Source organism: Sinohyriopsis cumingii, chromosome 4, assembly GCF_028554795.1.
Source record: "Sinohyriopsis cumingii isolate HCF-2022 chromosome 4, ASM2855479v2, whole genome shotgun sequence".
In the NCBI taxonomy this organism is placed as follows: Eukaryota; Metazoa; Mollusca; class Bivalvia; order Unionida; family Unionidae; genus Sinohyriopsis; species Sinohyriopsis cumingii.
Genome location: NC_142964.1, coordinates 38,865,148 through 38,892,438, shown reverse-complemented (window position 1 = coordinate 38,892,438; position 27,291 = coordinate 38,865,148). Strand labels below are relative to the sequence as shown.

Below are 27,291 nucleotides of genomic sequence, written 5' to 3'. Positions count from 1 at the left end.
GACCAGCCTCTCCAGCAGACCAGCTGTCCATCCATAACCGCTGAGGTTAGTTATTATGATGAGTTCGGCCTCAGACAAGTTGACCATACTATTATATGTGTTGTGTTATGGGGGACCCACTTTGCTCACATTTTCTTGGCATGATATAGGTGATAATCTGTTAAAATTGCTGCTAAAACCAACAAAAATAAAAGAAAAACAATCTAATTTACTTGCTTCCTGAGTGCTTTGTACAGATAGTAAAGCTCTGTGAGTAAATTTCCAGCGTAGAGTGGATTTCTGCAAGGAAGTTTTTGCCACTACTCTGTCAGTGCAATGCAGTGCTGTATCGGCTCCAACTCAGCAGCCTTGTCCTTCTCTGCAACTTTAACTTTATGCACTTGTGCTCTTGGTACCACTTCACTAACCAGATAAGGCATATCCCAAATGGGCTCATTGGCCTAGCAAAATCATTATCAAAAAGAGGCCAAAGATTGACAGGTCTCTACACCTTTCGGTCTTTAATTGGGTCTGCACCATTTAGGGTCATCCATTGATAGATCTCTTTGTAACATTTGAACAAAAGTAGCTCACCTTTGTCATTTCCAGATTCAAAGATTTCTTTTGGTCTGTTGGGAAGGAATTCATGGACATGCTTTACCTCTGCCTATTATGATTCCAAGAGTAATTCGGAAGATAAGGGATTAGACATGCAAATTAGCAAAGATTGCTTCTTGCTGATATGACAGATCCTGGGTCGGAAATGATTTGCTTTATTTAGCAGTAGAAGTTCTTAGGAAAATCCTGGCTATGCCTACCTGCTCAGGCAGCTGCAATCACAGGTTTTCTATCTCTGTTTGGACAAGTTCATCCTGCATGCCTGGCGCATGTCAGGAAATCCTTTCACAGAAGTTCATCACTTAAGGAATAGAGAGAATTGCATGAGCTTGAAGCCCGCAACTTTGAAGGTGTATTGATGAAAGTTGCATGTCTTTATTGGCTGGTGCAGGAACAGCAACATTATCCCCTTATGAAGTTCAGTTTCACAGCTGGCTAACTTGCTCCTCCTGATCTTTGATGGGTGAAATTAACATGTACCATATTTTATCCAAATAGTCATACCCTCCAATATTCCAGACACCATAATTTCAAAATGTATAATAACTTTTGAAAAAACCAAGCGAGTTTTTTTAAAGCTGGCAAAAAATTATAAAAATTCAATTAGGAACAGAATGTAAATTAAAGAAGGTGTTACCTGTACTCACGTACTTATGATTGATAATTATTTGGCCATAAAATTGCTTTGATTGCATGGAGCTGACATGATTGCTGGGTTCTTTTATATTATCACTGGAGAGCATACAAAGGGAGACAAAGCAGTCATGTACATCAATTACTCATCTAACTGAAGTGTATTAACTTGTATAATATAAAGTAAATATGTCTGTGGGTTGTTAGCTTTGTTTTTCCCTTTTTTCATGTAAACTAATCTGGGTTTATATTTTTTTTATTAAGCTCTCAAAATCTTTGATACACGAGGTTCACAAGTTCTTGTAGTTGCAGTTTTATTCAGTGGCATATTTCCCCTTGATAATCTCATTTTAGATTTAACTGGTTTGGTTTTCATGCCTATCATCAAGTACATTGTATTTTGCAATTCCTGAATCAGTCTGTGTGAGTTGGTGTGATTACATATATAGGGCAATGATATCCTTATTAGGAGCTTGCATGTTGAGATCACTTCTTTCATATTGGAAGGAAAATATGATTATCTATCAAATTTTCAGATGTAAGATAATACGAATAAATGTATCTTATTTTGGTGAGACATCCTGTTGACAAAGACAATCTTTACATTATAAAACAATATCAGTATTAGCAATGGGTCATATTTGTAGTTTCTAGCGAGACTTATCATCCTGTTGACAAAGACAATCTTTACATTATAAAACAATATCAGTATTAGCAATGGGTCATATTTGTAGTTTCTAGCGAGACTTATTACTGATGGCAGTACATGAACACAATGAACAGGCTGCCATAGATTTACAAATGAAAAGATAAATGCTAGAAATACACCCCTGTATCCTTCATTTGTAACAGAGCACTGGAAGATTAGCATGAAAGTGTTCTTTACTGGCAAGGAAGGATATAATGCAACCTCTTTGTACTTGCCCACCTAGACACTGTACTTGCCTACCTAGATACTGTACTTGCCTACCTAGACAATGTACTTGTCTACCTAGACATTGTACTGGCCTACCTAGACAATGTACTTGTCTACCTAGACATTATACTTCGCCTACCTAGACACTGTACTTGCCTACCTAGAAGTTGTACAATTCTACCTAGAAGCTGTACTTGCCTACCTAGACATTGCACTAGCCTACCTAGACAATGTACTTGACTACCTAGACATTGTACTTGCCTACCTAGACACTGTACTGGCCTATCTAGACACTGTACTTGCTGGGATTATCATGACAATAAATTTAGTAATTTTCCAGACAATATTTGGAAAATTTTTAAGTGCTACATGAATTATCATGACAGAAAAGTAATAATTATTTTTAGGTGTCTGGATATTTTGATCAGCGGTTACCACTCCATAACTACAGACACTTTCTGATCTCATGATGGAGGCTTTGACAGACTTAATGGCCAATTTTTTTTATCTGAATTGGCTCTGGTTACTCACCTTGTTCCTCCAATGGAAGATATTTTAGGTTTTGGCATTGTTCAACTCTTCTGAGTTCTAGCACTTGTCGGAAAGATCACTGAAGCTACCAATGTGTCATTTTATAGACTTGGCTTTGGCCTGCAGAGTGGGTGAATTGTATGCCCTCTCTGTTAACCCATACTATCTCCAGTTCTGTTTGGATGGTGCATTTGTTCTGATGATAGATTCAGTAAAAGAAAACTTTAAACCAATGCATGGTCTGATGGTCTAATGGATGTCTGGGCAACTGTAAATAGGAAATGTCAGCCCATGAATTACTGCCTGATGATAACAACAAAATAATCATATGAAATTACCTTCTGTACTATAAGTTGGGTTGAAATACAAAGACCCGAATCTGCTGGCACATTATGTATTTAGGAGTAATCAGTAGAACAAACAACATGGACCCTGATCTGCTGGAACATTATCTGATGGCAGATTGGGATCTATATTGTTTATAGTTGGACCTGACTTACAAGCAAGGATATATGGTATACAGGAAAAGATCCATATTATAAAAGCAGTAAAACTTGTGTCCTAAATTCACCAAATGTTGTTTCAAATTAATGGACTTTTAGATACTTGTGCAAATATTGGGTATTTACAGGAAATGTCTACTGATACAGTTTCTCTAGTACTGTACTGATGGAAGGTCATGTGATATGAATATATCCAAGCCATTTAAAACCATAATGAAAAGGTCTATATAATTGTTTCCATGTTAAAATGATATTGATCTAGCCTCCAAAATGGCTGCCTTGGCAATTGTTTTTGGACAAGCAGTTTCTTGTCATGCTTAGGCATATATATGAAGGGAGGTAAATTCCGATCTCAGTTTGTCTTATCCCATCCCATCCCTTACCGTCTGTGGCAAAGTTTATTTCAGCAGGATAACTTTTGAAGGAAATCATAAATAAAAAGAAATTAACATTTGCCATGAGACTTTACACTACATTATAAGGACCTGTGTTTTCACTGGGTTTTAATCCCAGCTTGAGTTTGCCCCCTTGTTGTCAGGATACATTAGAAGCTTTTTGTTTATCTTTCATGATTCTATTCATTTGAAGTATACTGGTGTTCTCAAGTCCCATCAGTCATGGTCTGGATCTTGCATTAGAATCTTCAAAACGATCTTGAAACAACTTGTAGTTGGGAATTGTGGTGTAGGAGGTCAAGGTGGGTGTAGGGGGGAACAGTAGAGCTAATATGAAGCTGAAATGGTTCCATTGCACCTTATTAGCCATGGCAGATCACTGTTTTTATTAACCAATTTCAGTTTTTTGATGCTGGTTTGAGGGAGCTGTATGAAGAAACAGGAGTAAAGATCTCTTCATCAGACATTGAAGGGGGTGAGCTCCGAGTTTTAGCCCTATGGGAGGTAAGTAATTGCGATGATTCCCACACAATAAACCCATGCTTCATAAGTCTGTTTTGCCAACTTGTACAAAAATTGCCAAATTGTCATTCACAGAATCTTTTCTAATGATAAGCAATACCCACTTTTCAAAAGTGTACTGTAGACTAGCATCCATTATTTGGGTACCAGTATTTAAGCCCATTTGCTCACAGACAAGAAGAGCTTATGTGATGGCCTGTTGTCTGTCATCCATCCACAGCAAAGTTTATTATCGTTACACCTCCCACATTACTTAGAGGATTGCCATGAAACTTTACAAGCACATTCATCTCAAGGTCTCGTTGGACCTAAATGAATATAGTGCTGCATCTTTTTATCGATACTCAAATCATTGGTTATATTGATGTATGGTTTTCACCAAAAGACTGCTTATGTTATCTAATTTGTCCTAAATGAAAATGGCACCCTGCAGACATCCAGCATCACTTCCAGAATGAACATATTGAAAATCTTGTCACTAATTCTTTTGAACAGATGGTCATATTGGCATGAGGTTTGCACCAAATGTCTTTTAACGGTTTCTGGTTTATCCTAAATGAAAATGGTGCGGATCTTACATCCAGTATGGCTGCCACAGTGGCTGAGTTGAAAATCTTGTCGATTATGAAAATTTGAGATGCTTTCGATGCTCAGCAGTGTTATGATAACTAGTTGATTTTAAATGAAAATGGTGCTGATCTTATATCACAGTTTTGTAGATTGCCATTCATCCTGAATGGAAAGTCATATCACCATGGGATTTTCACCAGAAGACATCCTGTTATGTCTTGTTTATTCCAAAATGAAAATGGTTTATCTCAAATAGCCAATATGGCCACTTAAAAATCTGTATTTGCTATTGTAGAGATGACCATATCAACACAGGATTTAACTAAGAGACTTCACCTGGTGTCTGGTCGGCAGTAATTGAAAATGGTACTGATATGATATCCATTATGGCCCCAGTGCTGGCCGTTTTGAAAATCTTGTCATTGCTTATCCTTCTAGAGAGATGGATATGTACACAAGGTTTTATCAAAAGACTTCTTGTGATGCCTAGTGGGTCCTAAATGAAAATGGCGCTGATCTGACATCCAGTTTGGCAGCCATATTGAAAATCTTGTTTTATAAGTACTCCTGCTAAATGGAAAGATGTATTGACGTATAGATTTTACCAGAAGACTTCTTATGATGTCTAGTTTGTCCTAATTGGAAGACTTCTTATGATGTCTAGTTTGTCCTAATTGGAAGACTTCTTATGATGTCTAGTTTGTCCTAATTGGAAGACTTCTTATGATGTCTAGTTTGTCCTAATTGGAAGACTTCTTATGATGTCTAGTTTGTCCTAATTGGAAGACTTCTTATGATGTCTAGTTTGTCCTAATTGGAAGACTTCTTATGATGTCTAGTTTGTCCTAATTGGAAGACTTCTTATGATGTCTAGTTTGTCCTAATTGGAAGACTTCTTATGATGTCTAGTTTGTCCTAATTGGAAGACTTCTTAAGATGTCTAGTTTGTCCTAATTGGAAGAAAAGATTTTGTCTAGGACATATTGCTGTAAAAATCGCACTAAAATTAAAAAAATTGTGCCGAATGTTTTAATCTGTGTGGGCAAATATTTGCCAAATAATAAAGATTGGCACAAATTTTCAGTATGGTATGATTGTTAATAGAGATATACAAATAGATGTCATGTTTGTTATTATTTGCCATATTTGTTGTTATTATGTACCTTATTGGTCTTAAATGGTTGTTTTGGTTGTATTTCTGCATCACACACCAAGTTTAGGACTATTTAGGTGTTATCTCTTACATCTGGACTAATTTATTTTGAGATACACTGATTAAACTTGGACAGATCCCAATTCTTTTTTAATTTAATTTGCACTTAAAAGCTAAAAAATATTTATAAAACATAGAAGAAGTTTATGTTATACCATATGTAATTTGCTTATAAGATGAGACCAACTGCAAACTGTATAGACCCAGATCTGCTGTGGCATGATACTCTGGTAGATCTGGGTTTGTGTGGTTTGTTAGGAGTAATCAGTAGAACAAACATCATGGACCCTGATCTGCAGGTGCATTATGTTAAGTCAGATCAATTATTATTTTTTTTTTGCAGTTGATTTATAAACACAAGTATATATTTTAAATACAAAACTGCATTAGTGTCTTACTCCAATTTACATGAAAGAACTTTTTCAGTGAGTGCTTACAGTCTGACAGCCTCATCATATCCCTGATCAGCCTCGCTCTTTCTGCCAACTTGGAACAAAGCATGAAGGTAGATCCCCAAGTCATATCAGCATTGTTCTTTCTGCCAAATTGGAACAAAGCATGAAAGTAAAGTCATATCATTGATACCTCATTCTTTCTGCCAACTCGGAATGAAGTATTAATATTACTATTTATGTGTATTACATGCACCCAGATATTTTATAGCATAGACACAGATATGCCATCACATAACATACTGTTTGTTTAATTTGGATTTCAAGTGCAAAGAATTGGCCTTCAACTACTGGCACATTTTGTTTCAACAGATTCTGGTGTAGGCTGTTGGACATTTTGTTTCCATTCATATTCTTGTAATTTTATCACTGTGTATTTATCACTTCTCTTTATGTCAATATTAGATTGGAAATATTATTTATATCCAAATTCCAGGGACCTTTGATTCAGTTATCTTTTGCACAATTTATAACATATTATTTGAAATTGAAGATAACCTCCTGTATCAGTGACTGTGTAAATATTAAGATAATGATATCCTTTTAAGCTCACGGCAGAGTTTTAGCTTGGACCATCACAGGAAGTATGTTTAAATGTGTTTGAGATGGTGAGAAATATCTTTGTAGTTTCACTTATGCAAGGTGTGGCTGAAGCAACATTTATCGCCAAGAGCAATTAGTGAAGCATTTTATGAGATGCTCACATGGCAAAGGTCTTGTGGAGCAATTTGAGAGTCTGGTTGAATGAGAGAAGTATAATGAACAGCAGTGATCCAGATTTGCAGGCACATTATGTGATGGGAGATTTGGTCTATATCAGTCATAGTGGGTCTCTATTATACACATTATGTGATGGCAGATTTGGTCTGTGTCAGTCATAGTGGGTTTCTATTATACACAGGCTTTAATAGGATGCATTATTATATTTTCAGTCTGTGTATCCACCAAAGCTGTCGCTAGGTCAGCCCATAAGGCACCACATTGTGACCTATTTATATGGAGTCATGACCCCAGGTCATGACTCAGCTTGGCTCAGGTCAAATATCAAAATGGATCCAGAGGAAGTAGGAGCATGTGCCCTGTTTCACAAGGAGCATATTGAGGCAATAGTGTCTGTGAAAGAAGGAAGAAAGCCAAGGTCTGATCTCGATTTAGATGGACTTAAAGGTCAAAGTATATGGTAAGTCCTCTTGCAGGTTGAATTGAATTTCAGAAATGGAGGCTGGTGTCAAGTACATGAATAGTGCATAAAAACTGTTGTGTGGTCAGTCCAGTTTATGTGGTTGGTCCATGTTGTATGATCAGTCCAGTTTGTGTTGTTGGTCCAGTTTGTGTGATTGGTCCAGTTTGTGTGGTTGGTGCAGTTTGTGTGGTCAGTTCAGTTTGTGTGGTTGGTCCAGTTTGCATTATTGGTCCAGTTTGTGTGGTCAGTCCAGTTTGTGTGATTGGTCCAGTTTATGTGGTCAGTACATTTGTGTGATTGGTCCAGTTCATGTGGTTTGACCAGTTTGTGTGATCAGTCCAGTTTGTGTGGTTGGTGCACTTTGTGTGATTGGTCCAGTTTATGTGGTCAGTACATTTGTGTGATTGGTCCAGTTCATGTGGTTTGACCAGTTTGTGTGATTAGTCCAGTTTGTGTGGTAGGTTGAGTTTGTGTCTTTAGTCTTTTTTATGTGGTCAGTCCAGTTTGTGTGGTTGGTGATGCTTCTGTAGTCAGTCCAGTTTGTGTGGTTGGTCCATTTTGTGTGGTCAGTCCAGTTTGTGTGGTTGGTCCAGTCTATGTTATTGGTCCAGTTTGTGTGGTCAGTCCAGTCTGTGTGGTTGATGAGGTGTGTGTGGTTGGTCTAGCTTGTGTGGTTGGTTCAGTTTGTGTGGTTGGTGTAGTTTGTGTGGTCAGTCCAGTTTGTGTCCAGGGTCTGTTTTGTGTGGTTGGTTGGTTGGTGTATCACATTAAAACATGAAAGCTTTATACATGTACTTATGAGGCAATGGTGGTAAATTTCTTGCCCACAGATTCCCCACAGAGGCCGACTCAGACTAATCTGGGCAAACCCATGATTCTTGGATTGTGAGTCATACACACTGACCACTGCATACATGCCAACTATTATGTTTTTGGCATAATCGTTATGCTTTTTTTCAGCAAATTATGTTTTCTGCATGACGGCATATGGATTATGCTTTTTTGCTCCATTAAAAAGCAAAATAAAAATAAAGCAATAAAAAGTTGTTTTGTCATTTGATTATCATTTCGTAAATTCCACTCTTATAAATTTGAGAATATTTTTAAAATGTGTGCTGCTTAAGAAGACTTTCTTTATTTGCTATTTATAGTAAGCTGTATATATGACCTCATTTCCTTGAAAAGTGCTCTTTGCCTAATAGATGCATTTTATTTACAATCATTTAGTTAGTGAACCAGTCTGTATTTTTAAAGAAAATGGCACTGGGTGTTAAGTGAAATGTTTTATGCTGTGAGGTAATGGATGTGATATGGTGAAAATTGTTAGAACAGATGAAACTTTGAAAACTTAAAAACATGTCAGGTAAAAACAGTGACAAATCAACACTGCTTTACAAACTTTAAAAGAAGAATATGTGACTAATTTAATGTAATACAGCACTCTGAGCACCTGACCATGATTATTGCAGAATTCCAGTTCATGATCATTCAAAGAAAGTTACACACTCATGTAGACTAGTTGAAGTGAGTGCTGAATATAAATAAATAAATATATTTTGTTTTTGTATTCTGGTTCTAATCCATATGGATTTTGTCCTTTTGACAACAATTTTGACCAGCTGCAGAACCAGGTTAGTCATAAAAATGTATCTTTTCATATGTGCTGTAATTATTGCATGTAATATATAGATTACACTTTTTACACCCAAATTATGCTTTTTTGCAACTTATAATAACAATAATTATGCTTATACCAGTCAGGGGGCTTGGCATGTATGCCCTGATCCACTGTGGCTTCACAATCTTTGTAGGTTTCAAGTGTCATAGAAGTCAAGGTCACAGGAGCCATTTGGTTAAAATTTCTGGAAATGGTCATAATTCTCTCACCATTCATAAATGATCAATTTGCAGACAATTTCAGTAGATATTATTATGGATGTTCGTAGTGTGTCTGGTTCAAAGGCTACAAGAGTTTTATTGATTTTTAACTCTCAATAAAGCAGACAAATCTGAATATTATAGATACAGTCACATAACATTCAGAATTGTCTGCTTCACTGAGAGTTAAAAACACCAATCAATAAAACTCTTGTAACCTTTTAACTAGAAGATGTTATAGATACAGTCAGGGGCCCCGAGTGGCCAAGTGATCTAAAGCACTCTCCGTTATGGATCACTTCCATCTCACCTCTGCTGCGCTGGTTTGAATCTCGGATTCGGCCTATGTGGGTATGTGAGGAAGCTTGCCAGTAGCTTCTCATGGGTCGGTGGTTCTTTCCAGGGTTTCCCCCGAGTTCTTCCTCCACCATTAATAACTGGCCGCCATGTATAGCCTATCGTGTGCTGAAAAATGACATTAAACCCAACAACAACAACATAGATACGGTCAGACCTGTCCTTAGTGGTCACCTTAGCAGTTGCCTGCTTTCCATGGTCAGTCACTAGTTATTTCTAAATAATAGCTTCTCACTGCTTTAGGCACTCACTAGAGAATATAAACAGTGACCACTCATGTATACAAACTAAACTTTTGCTTCATGAGGAAGCATCGTGTGAAAGGTGAACTTATATCCACATGTCACCTGTATACAGAGGTTAGTTTGGTCTTTAATCATGCATGGCCACTATTGACAGGTTTCACTAGAGATGTTCTCTATAAGAAGGAATTCTCAGAAAGGTGTTTGCATTCACCAGTGCAAAAAATATAAGATTTGCTCATTTTATAGCTTATAAAGTGAGCTTAAGAAAAAAAAAAGAAAAAATATAATATATATATATATATATATATATATATATATATATATATATATATATATATATATATATATATATATATATATATATATATACACACACAGATTTTCCATATTGTATGCTTAAAAAATGTTAACTAAGAACTTTGTTGTGAAATCTGGACAGAATTGAGCATTGGAAATAAGTAAGAGTGTTACAATCAGCTCATTTTCACTCCCTCCTCTTTAGCAAATGCCTTACAACTAGTTGCAAAACAGTTTTTTAATAAAAAATATTTTGCCATCTAAAAATACAGACAGTAATAAAGTTATAATTATGATGTATTTTGTGAAGTGAAGTAGTTTCTAGGGACATGTGTTGCATTGTGAGACATCTCCATAATATCATGAGCAGAGTTAGGGAGTGAGTCAGTCTTCTGCACTTGCCTTAGGCTTTACGTATTTGAAATTCAGTAAAAGACATCTTCAGTAAACTATTTGTTTCATTAAATGTTTCATAGCATGTTTCTGCAATCAAGTAAACAGGTACATAATAAGGTTCCTTGAAAAAATTTACAGAACTGTGTTTGACAAGGAAAGCTCTTCCTTTGCATTGAGAATGAAGATCTCGGACAAAAATATCTGACTTTGTCCAAAGAAGACAGGTGCCCTTTATAGAAAAATAATAATAGACCTTTTATATGATATGACACCTTGTACTGTTAAATATATAAACTCATAATTTGGGATTAGTAGATTTATTTACCACTGCATATAATCTTTTTTCTCCCTATTTCAATTTCAGTTGGCAGGATTGTTTTCCATTATATAACCTTATGTCCCTATTTCTATTTCAGTGGATTACTAATAAATGAAAAAAAGGAGCAAGTTGAGAGTGATTTACCCTTTGCACCACTCCTGCAGCCAGCTGGAGACTTGGTGGATCAGATGGGACGTGTCAGCACTGGTACCAAATTTGCCTTGGAAGAACTGTTGTCTATAAATGGATTAGGGTGAAAATAATACCTCCATGTTTGCTAGCTGTCATCAGTTTTCACTTCATTTCACCCAGTATCTTTGACTAGGATTGCTCATTCTCCTTACCCAGGAAGATAGTTTTCTCCTAGACAAGCTTTAATTATTCAAACAGAAATTTTGTTTTTGAGTTGAGACATGTTGATATCATGGAACTGTGTCATAATGAAAACCTAACATTTATGACAAGGTCTGTCATTGGTCAATTGATTTAGCTTGCTAAGGGGAGTTACTCTTTCATCCACAAGAGGACATTGGTTTGTAACACTTTCAGCTAAATATGTATGCCAATGGATGGCGTGGGACAATGCAGATGGATGACCTTTGATCAAGACAAATACTCTCAGGAAATGTGAAAATATACATTTGTATATACAGAACACTTGTCCTGTTATTTAATTTGTGGAATTACAATGTGCATATTAAGTATATACTCTTATACAAGTCGATTCTAACTGTAAACTTCACAGACCCAGAACTGCCATCACATACTGTTCCAGCAGATCAAGTTCTGTGTTGTTTGTTATATTGAGTGCTAATAAACTGCATAATAATGGATTGGCCATTGCATTATGTAACATTAGGTCTGGGTCAATGCACTTTGCAGGTGAACTTGAATTATATGTATATGTATCACATATGCTGTTGTGAAGCAATTTTTTAAGGAGATTATCAGAACAATCATAGCATTTTTATTGGGCAGTTTTATTCTGTAATTAAAGAAAATGTACATTTTTGGTGACATTTTGTATCTGTTTTAAACTTTAATGTATATGTTACTGGTGTGTTGAACATATTTCATTATGTTTAACAGGTAAAATGCATGGATCAGGGATGTATTAAAATAAGACTTTTTCTGTTACAAATGATAAGATATTTTAAGTTTGTGCTGAAATGATAATAAATTCTGATTTATCAGATATTTATGATACAATCCATTAGGTTGTTGAATGTTCAGTGTTTTGATATGCCTGCCATCAATGTATGATGAAAGTCTGTTACCTGTTTTATTTTTCTACACTGCAACTCGCATTCTCTACCATTTATAGTTACCAAACTCTATGGCTTGTCCTTGGGTTAAAAAAGAAGCCTATTGATCTTGCACTCAAAAGATAGAAGGTCAGGGTTATTCTGACTGAAAGAAGAGAAATGGTTTCTGCACAATAACTTTAGTTCTACATCCCTTACTTGAACAAAATTTTGTGGATGGCTTGGTAGGGAAGAAGACTGTATTTTGTGTGCAAAAAAGAGGTCAAAGGTCAAGGTTTATTTTTAAGAGGGAAAATGGTTTTCACAATAACATTAGTTCTACACCTTTGGACCAAACTCTGTGGATGATGTGCACTTAGGTTAAGAAAATGCCTGTTGATTTTGGTTCAAAAACTCACTATCATTGACTCAAAGAAGAAAAAAGTTTTGCATAATAACTTTAGTTCATGACCACACGTTTTGACCAGAGTTTGTGGAGTTCTTGCTTGTAAGGTATGGAAGAAGCTTCCTTATTTGTGGGTCAAAGGTCAAGGTCACTGTTACAAGTTTGGCAAGATAAATTTTGTTCTGGGGTAAGTTTCTAAATGATACTTTGTAAATGGCTTTACTTTGGGTAATAAAGAAACCGAAGATTTAGGGGGCTGACCTTGGGGCTAAAATTCAGATGTCTCAGTGATGGTAGTTGGTTAGTAGTCTCGTGGTGTACTAGTGTCTACTTAGAGAACTATTAAATATGGGTGGGCAGTTGTGTCATTCATGGTACTCATGTTAACTGTTTTTTTTTTCATCACTTAGTTACGATCTTAGTATGCATATAAACTGTTGAATCCTGTTAAGAATAATATTATTTTATAAAAAATTGTCTGTGGACATTAGAAGATTTCCAGTTCTTCTATTAAAATGTGTCCATATGTCCATCCACAATTGATATTTTGAAGTTTTCTAAATCAAGAAGACCAGTTTGGTTCAAACTTGCCAGGAATGTTTCTTAGCATATGCACTGCAGAATTTTGTTTAGGGTAGCTTCCCTAGCAACAATGTGACTTCCACAGAAACCATATGGAGGACCAGTTTTTAATTTCTTTACCAGAAAGACTGAGCCATGTTTTGATGAAACATGGTAGGAATGTTTCTTAGGATGTGTTCTATCACATTTGTACTTGGGGTGACTCCCTCTAATAATGGTGACATCCTTAGCAACCAGTGGGGAAAAAACTGTGTTGGACTTTGTTCGAAAACCTGGACCAGTTTTGATCCTGCTAAGTAGGAATGGTTATTTGGATATGTTCAGACATAATTGTGTCTGTTGTGGCTCCCTCTTTATTTTTATGGCGTCTTTAGCAGCCAGGCAGAAAACTTTTCAGCTTTTCTAGAAAAGTTGAGACAAGTTTGTATGGCTTCCATTACAATCATATGGAAAACCTATTTTCAGTTTATTCTCAAGAATGACTGATCCAATATTGATCAAACCTGATTCTTGGGAATGCTCCTATGTCCAATATCTGGGTTGACTTTACTGGCAGTGGTGTGACTTCCTTGGCAACCAAGTAGAAAGTCTGTTTTCAGCTTATTTTTAGAGCAGCTGAGCCAATTTTTATAAAACTAATTAGGATTAATTAATTAAATTTATTTCCCAGTTGACTTTTCTAATAATTGTGTCGCTTCCAAAGCAGCTATTTTCTATTTTAAACATTTCCAGAATGGGTAACTTAATTTGATTTGGGAAGAACCCTATCAAACGATATGCTTTATCAAGATCATGTAGGTGGGGGTGGGGTGAGTTGGCTCTCTTAGCAACAGTGTAGCTTCCATAGCAACCAAATTTAACAAAACAATTATATTTCTTCTTTAAATCAGCTTAGACTGTCTTGATCAAACTGGTTAGAATTTTTCATAGGACATGCTTAATTAGAATTAGTTTTAGGATGGCTTCACTGGCAGTGCTGTGGTTTTTGGCTCTCATTATTGAGTAGAAAACTATTATACTACCCTTGTATTTACACTAGTACCTGCACATATCAAAGGCTGAAAGCGATTAGACATATTTATTCTGTTAAAGGAAATGCAACTCTGTTTCAAGTGACTTCAACATTTCTTATCTACCATCCACTCTTCAAACAACTGTAATTGTGGTAGAAAGAATTAAAAAAAAATGCAGCTACTTAATTATGCTTGGATTTACTTTGATAAGGAGATAGGCATCACTGTAAGTATAGTATGAATACAACAATCTGTCTCTAAGTTGTGCAATATCAATATGGGCTGCCAACTGTGTGAGATATTCTTGAAGATATGGTCACCAGTGCCCGAGTCAGCGCTTTTAGAACAGAAATACTACTGATTTGTTTGGCAGTGAGACGTCCACTCCGCTATCATACAGATCAGGGTTGGCATCTTACGTTGTAGAACTGCTATTGTATAATGTGACAGCGGATCTTGATATACACCAGTTTATTATATTGCTGAACTTGAATGATCAACTTAGACACTAATGATGGTGCATCAAACATGATGTTCAACAGTATGTTCTGGATGTGTTGTTGGAGATTTTTCATTTCAAATCTACTTTTCAGTGACAGCAAAGTTAACACATTCATTGCTGATTAAAAACTTAAGGTCACTCAAACATCTCACCTCTGTTGGCAGAGTTCACATCTCACCTTGACCAACATGGGTATTTGAGAAAACTTGCCAGTACCTTCCTGTGGGTCGGAGGTTCTTCCCAGAGTATTTCCAAGTTCTTCCTCCATCAAATCTGTGCCATGTATAGCCTATCATGTGCTGAAAAATGGTGTTAAACCCCCAAAACCATAGCAAACTCCACCAATAAAAGCTTAAGGATGTATATTTGAGTAATTGTATGGTGGAAATGCAGCCTGGTTTACGATCTTTTACTGGCAAGTGGAAGAAAACTTAAAACCAGTCCTAGGTGGAGATCTGTTGTTGTTGTTGGGTTTAACGCCATATTTCAGCACACGATAGGCTATGCATGGCGGCCAGTATTAATGGTGGGGTGGAGATCTGATGGGCACCAGTAAGAGGTCATGGTCTGCTGACTTTGTATTTCATTAGTCAAGTCACAACTTTCAAATTTCTGGAACATATCACTACTCACTATAAATCTCCCTAACACAACTTCTAAAGCTTTACCTGATGGGATATTTAACTTAAGAGGATGGGAAATTCCAAAGATCACCAGAACATGAACTTTTATCATTATCTGTCAAATCTCCACATGTAACTGTATAGATCTGATTTGAATCAGACTGGAACAGTGCCCAAATCTACTGAATTCTGGATACAACCCTGCAAGAATCCATCTTTAAATTTCAACTGATCCCAAACACTTTTTTTTTCTCCAAACTGCAAAGCAATTCTAGCTTGTAGACTAGTGTCATTGCAAAGGTTATGGTTTGCATTTAGCTTGAAGAGTGACCTGACATGGTGTGTAAATCTTTCATGAGGAGTACTGTAGCCATCATTGAAAACTAGGTCACTGTGACTTACATTTATAGTGTGTATGATGCATAGGTATGTATGATGGACCTTGACTGACAATCATTTAGTATGTATGATGGACCTTGACTAGCAATCATATAGTATGTATGATGGACCTTGACTGGCAGTCATATAATATGTATGTTGACCTTGACTGGCAATCATTTAGTATGTGTGATGGACCTTGACTGGCAGTTGTTTAGCATGTATGATGGACCTTGACTGGCAATCATTTAGTATGTATGATGGACCTTGACTGGCAGTCATATAATATGTATGATGGACCTTGACTGGCAGTCATATATGATGGACCTTGGCTAGCAATCATATAATATGTGTTAACCTTGACTGGCAATCATTTAGTATGTGTGATGGACCTTGACTGGTAGTCATATAATATGTGTGATGGACCTTGACTAGCAATCGTATAATATGTATGTTGACCTTGACTGGCAATCATTTAGTATGTGTGATGGACCTTGACTGGTGGTCGTTCAGCATGTCTGATGGACCTTGACTGGCAATCATTTATTATGCATGATGGACCTTGACTGGTAATCATTTAGTATGTATGATGGACCTTGACTGACAATCATTTAGTAAATATGATGTACCTTGACTGGCAATGTATGTATGATGCACCTTGACTGGTAATCATATAATGCGTATGATGCACCTTGATTGGCAGTCATTTAGTATGTATGATGTACCCTGACTGTACATATAGTATACTGTATGATACACATTAACTGGCAATCATATAGTATGTATGATGCACCTTGACTGGCAGTCTTATATCGTGAGGATTACAAGACAAAATCCAAGAGATTATGTGCAAGTTTGAGTTGAATATCAAGTACATTTTTCTGTAATTTGCATAATGCAATTTTTAAATTTCAAGTTCAGAAAACTTGTTCTTTATGATTATCATTTCTATATGTATCAATCAAATTTGATTGTCAATACACAAAGAAGAACTAGTAAATATTGGGATCTGCAGTAGGCACCCTTTGTCTACCATCTAACAGGTGTTCATAATACAGGTGACAAAAAGGGTTTTAAATGGATGTTCTGGAAAAATATCTTTTGTTGATGGGTATTCTTGATGTGTAGGTGTTGTTTGAGGCAGATTTCACTTATATTAGTATTGATGCATTATTCAGTCAAAATTATAATGGAGAAACACTGACTACATGTTTAACAGAAAAGTTGGATTTTATTAAGTAGTCCGATTCCATGGACAGAGAATTATAGGCTGCAAGTATACAGTTTGTTTGTTATTAAATAAAGCAAAGCACAATTCTAAAAACAAACCTTGAAAAGAAATCTTCTTAAAAATTCAATAACAATTGCTTTATTCAATATTCAAAGTTTTAGAAGAATTTATATATATATATATATACATACATACAGCACACATAGTAGAATTCATAACAAACTGAAATAAAAATACTTTTTTGCATATATTTTAGTCTATTTTTTTACTGTCTACAAAACAGCTTATTGTAAACACATTATAAATATGATTGGTGCAATTTCAGACTTTCGTGAAAATAAAAATTGAATTGCACTATTACGAAGTAATTAGCATTGGTCATCTCACAGTATGGCATAAATAAATGTACATGTATATAATCATGTTTGTATGTGTGAGTGTTAGAAGAGGATGGGATCTATGCAAAATAGATGGCAGATTTATATATTTTATAATTTATAAAATCTGTATAAAAGCCCATATGCTTATTATCCCATTACTTTTTGTCTGTCATCTATTTTTGCAAACAGATAGATAATTGTGCATTTCTTCCCATTTACCACACTTTCATTTCCACTTCATAAATTTAAGCCACTTGAAACTTCATGCTCCAGTGTTCAAGGTTAAAATCTATTGGCTCAGTATTTTGAATTTCCATCACACTTTTCTTGCGACTTAAGAACCGTTTGGAATTACGGCTTGGAACTGATATTCCATCTTGAAGGTCATGGCTCAACATTCTGAATTTTCCCAATTACCTCCCCTTCCACTCTATAAGTTTAAAGACTTCTAATGATAAGGGTTTTGAAACTTGGTATACTTAGTATTATCACTATTAGAAATGTATATTGTGAACCACATTTATCTTCAAAGTCAAGATCATAGTTCAGTATTTTAAAAGTTTTCATCACTGTTTGTCTTTCCCTTTAAAAGAGGGCCATGAAACTTTACTGTCTCTGTCTCCCATGTAAATTGACACTAGTCTTAAGGATATAGTAAGACTTCATTATTGTGAACTTTTATGATCTCCCCATGGTAGGTGGGGGAAAAAAACTCTGAATTCACTCTTTTCCAAATCACTATATTTCAGTGAAAAAAGCACATGTCAATTTTTGTTACGAGTCTTTTTGAGAAAAATAATTTAAAAAGATGTAAAAGTTTTCTGTCATGCTTTCCCTTCCACTCAATAGCTTACAAAATAGTCTGAGATAAGAACAGAAAACTTAGTACATGTATATATAACCAATAGAATGTATGTCATGTATCACATGGGGAGTCCTTTTTTTGAAGGACAAGGTCAGTGATCAGTATTTTTGAGTTTTTATTTCATTTTCCCTTCTTCTTCATAGAAAACTGCTGTAGTAGATAGTAGAGCCTTGGATGCATAATCCAAGGTTTGTAGGTTCAATACTCACCCAGGCCTGCTTCCTTGATGTGTCCTTCAGAAATGCACTTAGCTCCCAATCTGTTGGCATGATATACCCAATAATGCATACAAATTCCATTAACCAACAAAACTCCTTTATACGATAAATGGATGAGACTTGATTAACTTGCGTATCATCACTAGATGTGTTACTGACCATTTTCAGGGTACAATCTTCAACCTGGTGGTCACAGGTCAATAATTTAGATTTATTTTCTTTTAGTTCAAAGACTACTGATAAACTTATTTTTCTCAATTTAACAGCAAGTCTTGTGACACAGTCAAGGTTGTATCTTTAAGGTCCTTTTGTACCAACTGACTACTTGAATTCCTTCTGAGAGTGAGCCATGAAACTTGATTATTTTCCATGCCACGCCAGTTTATCTACAACTACGTCGGAAAGTTCAGAGTTTATCAGCATACACTTTTAACAACTTTACCATGGTAAGCAGGGGCATGGCACAACAACTCACAGAATTCATACCCTATAACATCACTGTAAGTTTGAAAGGATGGCTGTGAGGCCTTATATAATTATTGATAGTCAACTCGATCGATTGGTTGAATTTCTAAAAAATGTATATGGGGTTCAAGTGATTGAATTTGCAACTTTAAATTTATATCAATTATTGAATTGAACTAGAAGAGTATACATGTTCAATGAAGAAATAAAAAGAATATCAAAATTATGTTCAGAGTGTACCAAATAAAAATATTGGTACACTGTGTGAAAATGCTGCAAGAAAACTTTTTCAACAATGAAAACATGTTGAAGTTTAATAGCACATTTTAATCCTGGCTGTATAGTGTCCATATAGCAAAAACAGCATAAGCATAAGCCTTGGAAAAATCACCATGGAGACAAACCCCCCAACCAAAGATGAAGATGTTGCAAAAACTCGCATACAAAACAAAAAGACAAAACAAGAAGATATAATCCTTAAATATAAGGTAATATTTTTACATATAAACCACATTGTTTTAAAAAGCCCAAGACCTAAATTACAACAACATCATTTGATGGGCTTTACTGTAAGTACCATAAAAGGTTTGTAATAAGTCTAACTGCAAACAGCATATATGTCAGCAGATCGGGGACAATCTTGCTTATTCGACTGATTATTCCTAACAAGATGCATAAACTCTGTTTTTGCAACATAAGATCATGGTCTGTGTAGTTTGCAACTAGACTTTTAAGCAGGTATATACAAAATGATGATTGTAATTGACAATATATTTTATACATTATTACATGCATGTTTAGAACATTATGAAAAGTTTGTGGACAAATTGCATCCAATTAAAATATATTAACCAAAATTAGCCAACGTAGCTCTTCCATTCAATAAAACAATTATCTGTATATTTAATATTGTGATATTTGTTCAGTAAAAATTTCCTTGTCTATGTCATTCATGTAATATATTCTGATCAGCACTGAAATAAAATTCATCATAATTCAGAATCCAGAACTTGCAATCCAAAACTTTACACCAAAACATAAAATTCATTTTAAAATTCTGATATCTTATTGGTCACTTATTGTATGTAAGCCAATCAGATGTCTGAATTTTGAATTTCAGTTTATGTCAGAAAATTCTTCTTTATAATCATGGGACCTAGTCAGGAATGAATGGAAGACTGATGTGATCATGGACCTTGAGGAAAAGGACGATCCAAATCTGCATCTCACTTCGGCAAATTGCTCTTTTCACACTTATGCGTTTAGTTGGAAATTTCTGAAATATAAATAAAGTAACATAGAACGAAATATTTGTTTAAAGTCGGAATATAGAAAACCTGACAGAGTTCCTTGTTGTCTTTGAAAATATTGGTACTGATCAGCTGATGATATTGTAGTTTGAATCTTGATTTCAATAATGGTATTCTAACAGTTTTTGAAGCTTTGCAGAATTTTTAAAATTTATTGATATGCAAAATTTAAAGTGCTCAATGAACAGAGGTTAAGAAGAGGAACCTAAACAGTACACTATATGCTTGCCCATATTTAATGGTTCCCTTTGTATATTACTGAAATTTTCACACAAAAACAAGTTTTCTTCTTACAGAGTGATATGGACCTGCCCTTAAATTAATAGACTTCTTTCTTCACACAAAGTTTTGGCTAGATCTATTTTGCACAAACCAGTTTTTTTTCTTTCAGTCAGTGACCATGACTATTTGACCCCCCCCCCCCAATCAATAGCCTTCTTTACCCCATGTGCATGCCATCCAAAATATTTAGCTGACTTATGTCTTTGTTTGAAAACAATTTTGACAAATTCTTTCAGCAATGGTAACCTTGACCTTTCACCCTTTGAAATTTTAGGGTTCTTTCTTACACCAAGTAAAAGCTATCCAGCATGTTTGGCAAATGTAGAAGATGGAGAATTCCAGTTACTGTGCAGAAACCATTTTTCTTTTCTTCAGTCACATCTACCCTGGCATTTGACTTCCTGACCTGAAACTGATAGGGTTTTTCCTTACCCCAAGTGCAAGCTATCCATATAGTTTGGTAATGGTAAATAGTAGACAACTAAAGTTATTGTGCAGAAACAGTCTCCAGGTCTTGTCACAGTGACCTTAACCTTTAAACTTTTGAGCATGAAATTGATAGTTCTTCCTTATCCCAAGTGTAAGCCATCCACAAAGTTTGGTAAAAGTGGATGATGGACAACTAAAGTTAATGTGCAAAAACCAACAGACAGACAGATGGACATGATAATCTGACCTATGGCAGGTGTATAAAAATCATATTTCATATGAGTGATCTATATATGAAGCACAGCAGTACCCCCCCATGAAATTACAAACGAGATCCAAATAGATCCATGATTGCTCGCCTAACATCCCCCTGATAGCCAAATGCAAACAGCTTGTCAAATAATCTTAGTATAATTCTTTCTGTCAAATTTTATCAAAATCTGTTGTTTGTTTATGAGAAGTTGACTGATGGTTTTTCAGCAATTAATAGTGGACTGGCATCATCTGTATCTCTGTATCATCTTGAAAGACATTTATGCAAGGATTGTTTTTATTACATTTCTCCAATTGTTACAAGTATTTTTTGAGTTGTTTAAAGTCTTTGTTTTTAATTTTTAGTTAGAGTAGTGACATTAAATGGAAGTGTCAATTTTAAAAACTTGGAAATATTTTATTCCAAGATACTTTCAATCAATTTTGTCAAATTCTGTTGTGTGCTTCATTTCACAAGGAGTTATTTAGAATTTTCTATCATCAGTACATTGGCCATACCAAGAGACAGATCAGTCCACTTTTCATACCAAACGACAGATCAGTATACTGGCCATACCAAGAGAAAGATCAGTACATTGGCCATACCAGATGACAGATCAGTACACAAGCCATACCAAATGATAGATCAGTACACTGGTCCACACCAAATGACAGATCAATACACTGGCCATAACAAATAACAGATCAGTACAATGGCCATACCAAAAGACAGATCAGTACACTGGCCATACCAAATAGCAGATCAGTACACTGGCCATACCAAATGGCAGATCAGTACCCTGGCCATGCCAAATAAAAGATCAGATCACTGGCCATACCAAATGGCAGATCAGCATCATTTTAACATCCTTGAAAGGCATTCAAGCCAGTATGCTTTCTGTCCGGTATGGTTAAATTCTGTGAATGTGTGTTTGAGTAGAAACCATTCTGTTTTTGTTGTTTTTAAAGTAGAAGCTACGCTCTCCCTCAATAATTCACACACAATGGGGTCCACAAACATAGACTGCACTCTAAGCAAGGGCGCAAGTTACAGAGGGACCTCTAAAAATGTAAAAAAATCGGCTCGGACATTGAGAAAACTGTTGGGTGGGGTGGGAGTGGGGGTAGGGAACTGAGCTGTTTAATGACTGAATCTTTGTTTTTTACAATCATGTCAATAATAATTGTTAATATTGAGCTTTTTCTAATGAAGTTCGTTTTTCTGTATAAATAGCATTTATTTTCAAAATGTCCAACATATGAAAGATCGTTCAAACTGGTTTCAAGAACCATAATGTGTATGCAAAATCATGTATTACGTCAATGCTTTTTGTTTTGTTTATTAGTCTGGCTCCACGGAGTGGTATTTAATAGTATAATGCCAAGTCAGGAGTCAAAGTAGTAAGGAACTAGACTAACTGTTGATACACCACCAAACAATATTCCTTTATAAAAAACTAGCAACATTTATTTTGTGAGACAATCGTCGACATCAAAACTCATTTTTGTATTGTTCAATTAGTACAATATTGAAGTCGTAATTTCATCAGAAGTAATAATGAAACTTCTTATCATCCTTGAGGATATCACCAAGTTCAAATTTAAGAATTCTCTGAAACTCGCTTGCCACAATGGTCCGTCTCTGTGAAACTAAGCTCTTTATTTTACAAAGTATTCATTTTGCTTGGTTGCCTAGCTATCTTTGATCACAGATATGAATGAGTTAGTTAATTTAAGGTAGTTTAATCATGTTACATACACAATATGTATAACAGTGTTCGATTGATCAACTGAAGTGAATTCACCTGACATACGACTAGGGCTGCTAGAATTTAAGTATGTAGGATCTGAATGCCTTTAACTTTTCTTTTATTTCATCTGCTTTATTTGATTCAAAAGACATAATTAACGTGATAATACAAAGGAGGACAGCCTTTAATTCAGTGCAACAATACAACAAATACTTCTTCAAGTCAGTTATCGAAACATGGTTGGCACTTAATTAGGTTCGCAGAGAAACGCTTGTGGACATAGCTGTTATGTTAGATTGACACATTTTATGTTTAAATACACCTTGTATTTATGATGATTACACTTAAGAGGAACTAAACGATGGAATTGAAAAACAAATTTCACTAAAATAATTTTTTTTAAATTAACATTTAAATATTAATGTGCTGCCTACACTAGGCATGACATTTTCATTGATCAAAATTTCCTTGAATATCTTTACTAAGAATGGCGTTTATAAACAAAATGTAACCAATAATATGACTTCTTATTAAAAGTTGATAATTTCAAAATGTTGATTAAAATTTCCAGGTCCTATCTACCATTTTCGACCATAAAATGAACAATATATAATGCTTCAGTTACCAAGATTTATTGCAATTTTCTTTAAGTTCAAGAAATAGGAATAATTTTTTTTTTGTATTTTCTGGTTTAAAACAATGGGATCCATGTCTGACCCCACGTTATAAGCGGGTTCGTGAGTTATCAGGGCACAAGTTATCGAGGGAGTGGTGTATATTGGATGGTAGATTGGCATTGGTTGTATCAACCTGGAAGACCTTGCTGGTAAGGTGCTTTCAGCCAAATTGGGCTGGAATTGGTGCTGAAACAGTGTTTTTAAAATAAACTGAAAATAGCAGATGTTCATTGATGAGAAACAGACTGACAATGTTTGCCACACGAAGGGCCATACCATAAACTCACTTAATTGGCCTTCTTGCCATGTGAACTGAAAACAATAAAATTTTGTTTGGGGGTGGGGAGCACATGTACTTGGTAATTTTTACCTATTATCTTGATATGATCTAGAATGGAGTTAAGAATATGTCATTCTAGTCATAAGATAAATATGTGGTATGTGTCATTATATAAATTGAATTTAGCAATAAGAAAGACAATAAACCAATCAAAAGAAATAGTCGTGTTTGTAACCATAAGCATACCATGTCTTTGTATTTTGAAGACCTCTTTTGTTTCAATATTCCTCTGAACCATGTGACTAAAGATAACTCTGTATCTGAAAAGGAAAAGTACCGCATGAAAGATATGTTACTGGAGGAATTAATTAAAAGAATATAGAACCTGTAAACTGACTTTATTTTACTGTGAAATGGGCAAAGCATGTAAAGATGACATCATTGGGCACTAGAGATTTGCTACAATGCATATATGGTCTTAGCCTGGTCAAATGAAACAACAGTGCATCATATAATTAATGGGGGTGGGGTGTACAAGAATTTTTGTGTGTTAATTTTAAGCTATAGGACTGGCTTTATCATTGTGTCCTTATGCAGAGAGGATATTGGAATCCTTTAATCCATTTAATGTGCCATCAGTCAGCTCTGTTCCAACACCAAACTCTATTCCTATTTAACCTACATAATGACATTCATAAGCATAGCCATACTAAAAAAAATATCTGCTTACAGTTGTATTCCTATCTGTACCACTGTTGTAGACTTTGGATTTCTCCTAAAGGATTTCTCAAGTTTCATATTCATATCCCTTGAGAATGGTTCCCACATGTTGTCCTGGTTAAGCCACACCCACTGTGGCATCACCTCCCCCTCCCCGAGGCATAAGGAGGTGTCTGACAACTCGGACATACTGCCTGTGGAATAGTGCAAAAAAATACAGTTAGCTAATATTGTCCTCTTTTTGCATGACAAATAATTATACAACATTATTGTACATAAACTGGATCCTTGTACATACAGGTAATCAGCAATAATCCAGTACAAACAGCAACCCTGGTACCCTCAAAGCCTTGGGTACCTTCTTTTCCAAATTATGGGAAATATCTGACAGTACAAATAATTTACTGTAGAGAGAAAGTAAATCCAAAACTTTCTCCAGAACTGTCGCCCAGCAATGCAAATAATAAAAAATTAATTTTTTTAACAGAAATGTTTGTAGTCAGCCTGAATTAGGTGGAAACTGTTGACATAATTCTAAATTTGTATTTCCTTATATACTGAAATTACAAAGTAATAACAAGTGTACGTGTGCCAGTTTCCAGTAGCTCTGCTGATAAAAATGGTGCACAGACTTGGATTTTCTCACATTACAATTCATTAAGGGGAAAATATTTTCGATTCATGTTTGTTTGGTCAAAAATTTTAGGAAGACTGCTTATCCATGAAATTATATACCATCTTAAAGCAAGAGACCCAAGAGGGCCTGATACCACTCATATGATTAGTTGACATATGTCATATTTTGAATGCAAACTCACACACACATTCAAACTGTAGAAGGGAAGAATAGCTTGAAGCAATAGTTGTTATACTTCTATTAATTTTGGTGTGCTCTACATTCTCTCTAAGACCATATATACAGTATCACTTTCTCAGCATAAATATGAGAAGTTATTTTGACATGCATCATTGAACCCTGGATTCCTCCCAGCCTCTGAGGACTTAACTAATTCACAGCCCCACCCTTGAAGCATATACACTTTATTTGGCATCAATCCTTAAACTTCTGGGACCCTACTGCTGGAATCTAACTTGCAAACCACTGAGATCTGCACCAAGAGAACCGTGGTGGATCTTGGGTTAAAACATAGGACATATAACCAGAAGATTGTGGGCTAAGTTGGCACTCTACAGTACTGTACCGTGCATAGGGTTAAAAGTTTAAAGAAAAAGAATTTCCCTGGGTTTTCTCAATGGTTATTCTGGCTTTTTAAAAAAGACATTGTATATCTTAGGTATTGTTCAAAGAACCTTTAATTCTTTTTATTTTGGTGTATGATTGGTGGGTGTATAATGGGTCATCGAGTATAAAGCTTGGCCTGACTTCAGATGTGCACCTTTAAAAAAAACTGCTAGCTCCACTTTGTTATTTTCACTTCCTGGACTTCTGAGGTAAATTGTGATAAAAAAAAACAGCTGATAACTTTTTTTTACATTTTATATATTTGGTAATTCATTCATTGCACTTTCAGAAGCTGGTATTGTCTAGTTTGGCAAAATTCATTTTCCCCATTTAATAACTGCTAAAGATATTGTACTTTAGACTAATTCAGGCTGATTTTTTTTTCAGCACAAGGGAGCAATCATTTTAGTTAGCTGTGTATTTAGATCATACACAATTTCCACATGTACAATATCCAAAGAAATATTAGCCACAGTATATCGAAGTAGCATAGAGATATGCCAACATTCTTTCCACTGTGCATGTTTCAAATGCAAATAACTTCACCTTACATATGTCACTCTCAAAAGTGCATAACTGGTGAGCGCCCCCTAAATTCCCACCATCAGCCTGGATTGATGTCCAAATTTCTCTTGATTGCTTTTAAGGTCATGTGTTTATTTGTTGTTGGTAATTAAATCTGTAAGTTTTCAGGAGGAAAGTATACAATCTATATACACCAAAATTAATCTGTGAGTATTGGTACTAATATATGAAATACTGAAAAAATGCAAAATAACGTGATACAAATATGGAAGTATTTAAAACTGTCAAACTAACCAAATTTGCCTCAAAATATTTAAGATGGCATTTCCCATTATCCTCTGGGAATCAAACCTGGTACTCCTGCATTGATGGTCAGCACACTAGCCTCCAGTATTTAAAAAAAAATTACTTGTAGATAATATCAATTACTTTCTGCGTAGTGTTACAATCTTATTATATGCTTATTTTTTTCTGTTAACTTTACATTGTCAGAATTGTTCAGTATTTTATGAATATTGCACTTTCATGCACTTCATATTGCACTCGTGTGTGCCTAATAGTGTATTAGGCACTACTTTATAAACAAATTATGTACACTCATGTAGTTGTCACTTTACATTTTGGTTGATTAAATTTGTTTCTGAATGAACTAAAGCAGTTGTTTCGTGGACTGCCAATAACCAACTGCTTTGCCACATTCCGTGTTAACTTTCTTGATACATACAATGTTTAGTTCTGCAAGTCCAAATTACATGAGCCATGTCATGGGTTCTAAAGCTTGATTACACATTTCAAAATTGTACTGTAATTTCGACTATATTCCAAGTGCAGTTATATCCTCCTTACTGCACTCAAAATGAAATCAACATTATATTCCATAGCATCTTTTTGATAATTGCGATTGAAAG

At 35.3% G+C, this 27,291-nt stretch overlaps 2 protein-coding genes across 3 annotated transcripts in view; one reads left to right on the top strand and one right to left on the bottom strand.

Moving 5' to 3' along the window:
• The window catches only part of LOC149800957 (m7GpppN-mRNA hydrolase NUDT17-like), a 41,254-nt gene extending 29,235 nt beyond the window's left edge, over window positions 1-12,019 (top strand). For both annotated transcript variants that reach the window (XM_089955034.1, XM_089955033.1), the window contains exons 5-7: window positions 3,978-4,079; window positions 7,265-7,512; window positions 11,105-12,019. In XM_089955034.1, the coding sequence (XP_089811160.1) occupies window positions 3,978-4,079; window positions 7,265-7,512; window positions 11,105-11,264 (510 nt within the window). In that variant the 3' untranslated portion in view covers window positions 11,265-12,019. The remainder of the gene's footprint in view (window positions 1-3,977; window positions 4,080-7,264; window positions 7,513-11,104) is intronic.
• Window positions 12,020-19,385: 7,366 nt separating this feature from the next.
• The window catches only part of LOC149800955 (uncharacterized), a 126,589-nt gene continuing 118,683 nt past the window's right edge, over window positions 19,386-27,291 (bottom strand). The window contains exons 20-22 of the mRNA XM_089955032.1: window positions 24,626-24,809; window positions 24,142-24,215; window positions 19,386-20,190 (exon numbers count right to left, since the gene is read on the bottom strand). Of these exons, the coding sequence (XP_089811158.1) occupies window positions 20,177-20,190; window positions 24,142-24,215; window positions 24,626-24,809 (272 nt within the window). The 3' untranslated portion in view covers window positions 19,386-20,176. The remainder of the gene's footprint in view (window positions 20,191-24,141; window positions 24,216-24,625; window positions 24,810-27,291) is intronic.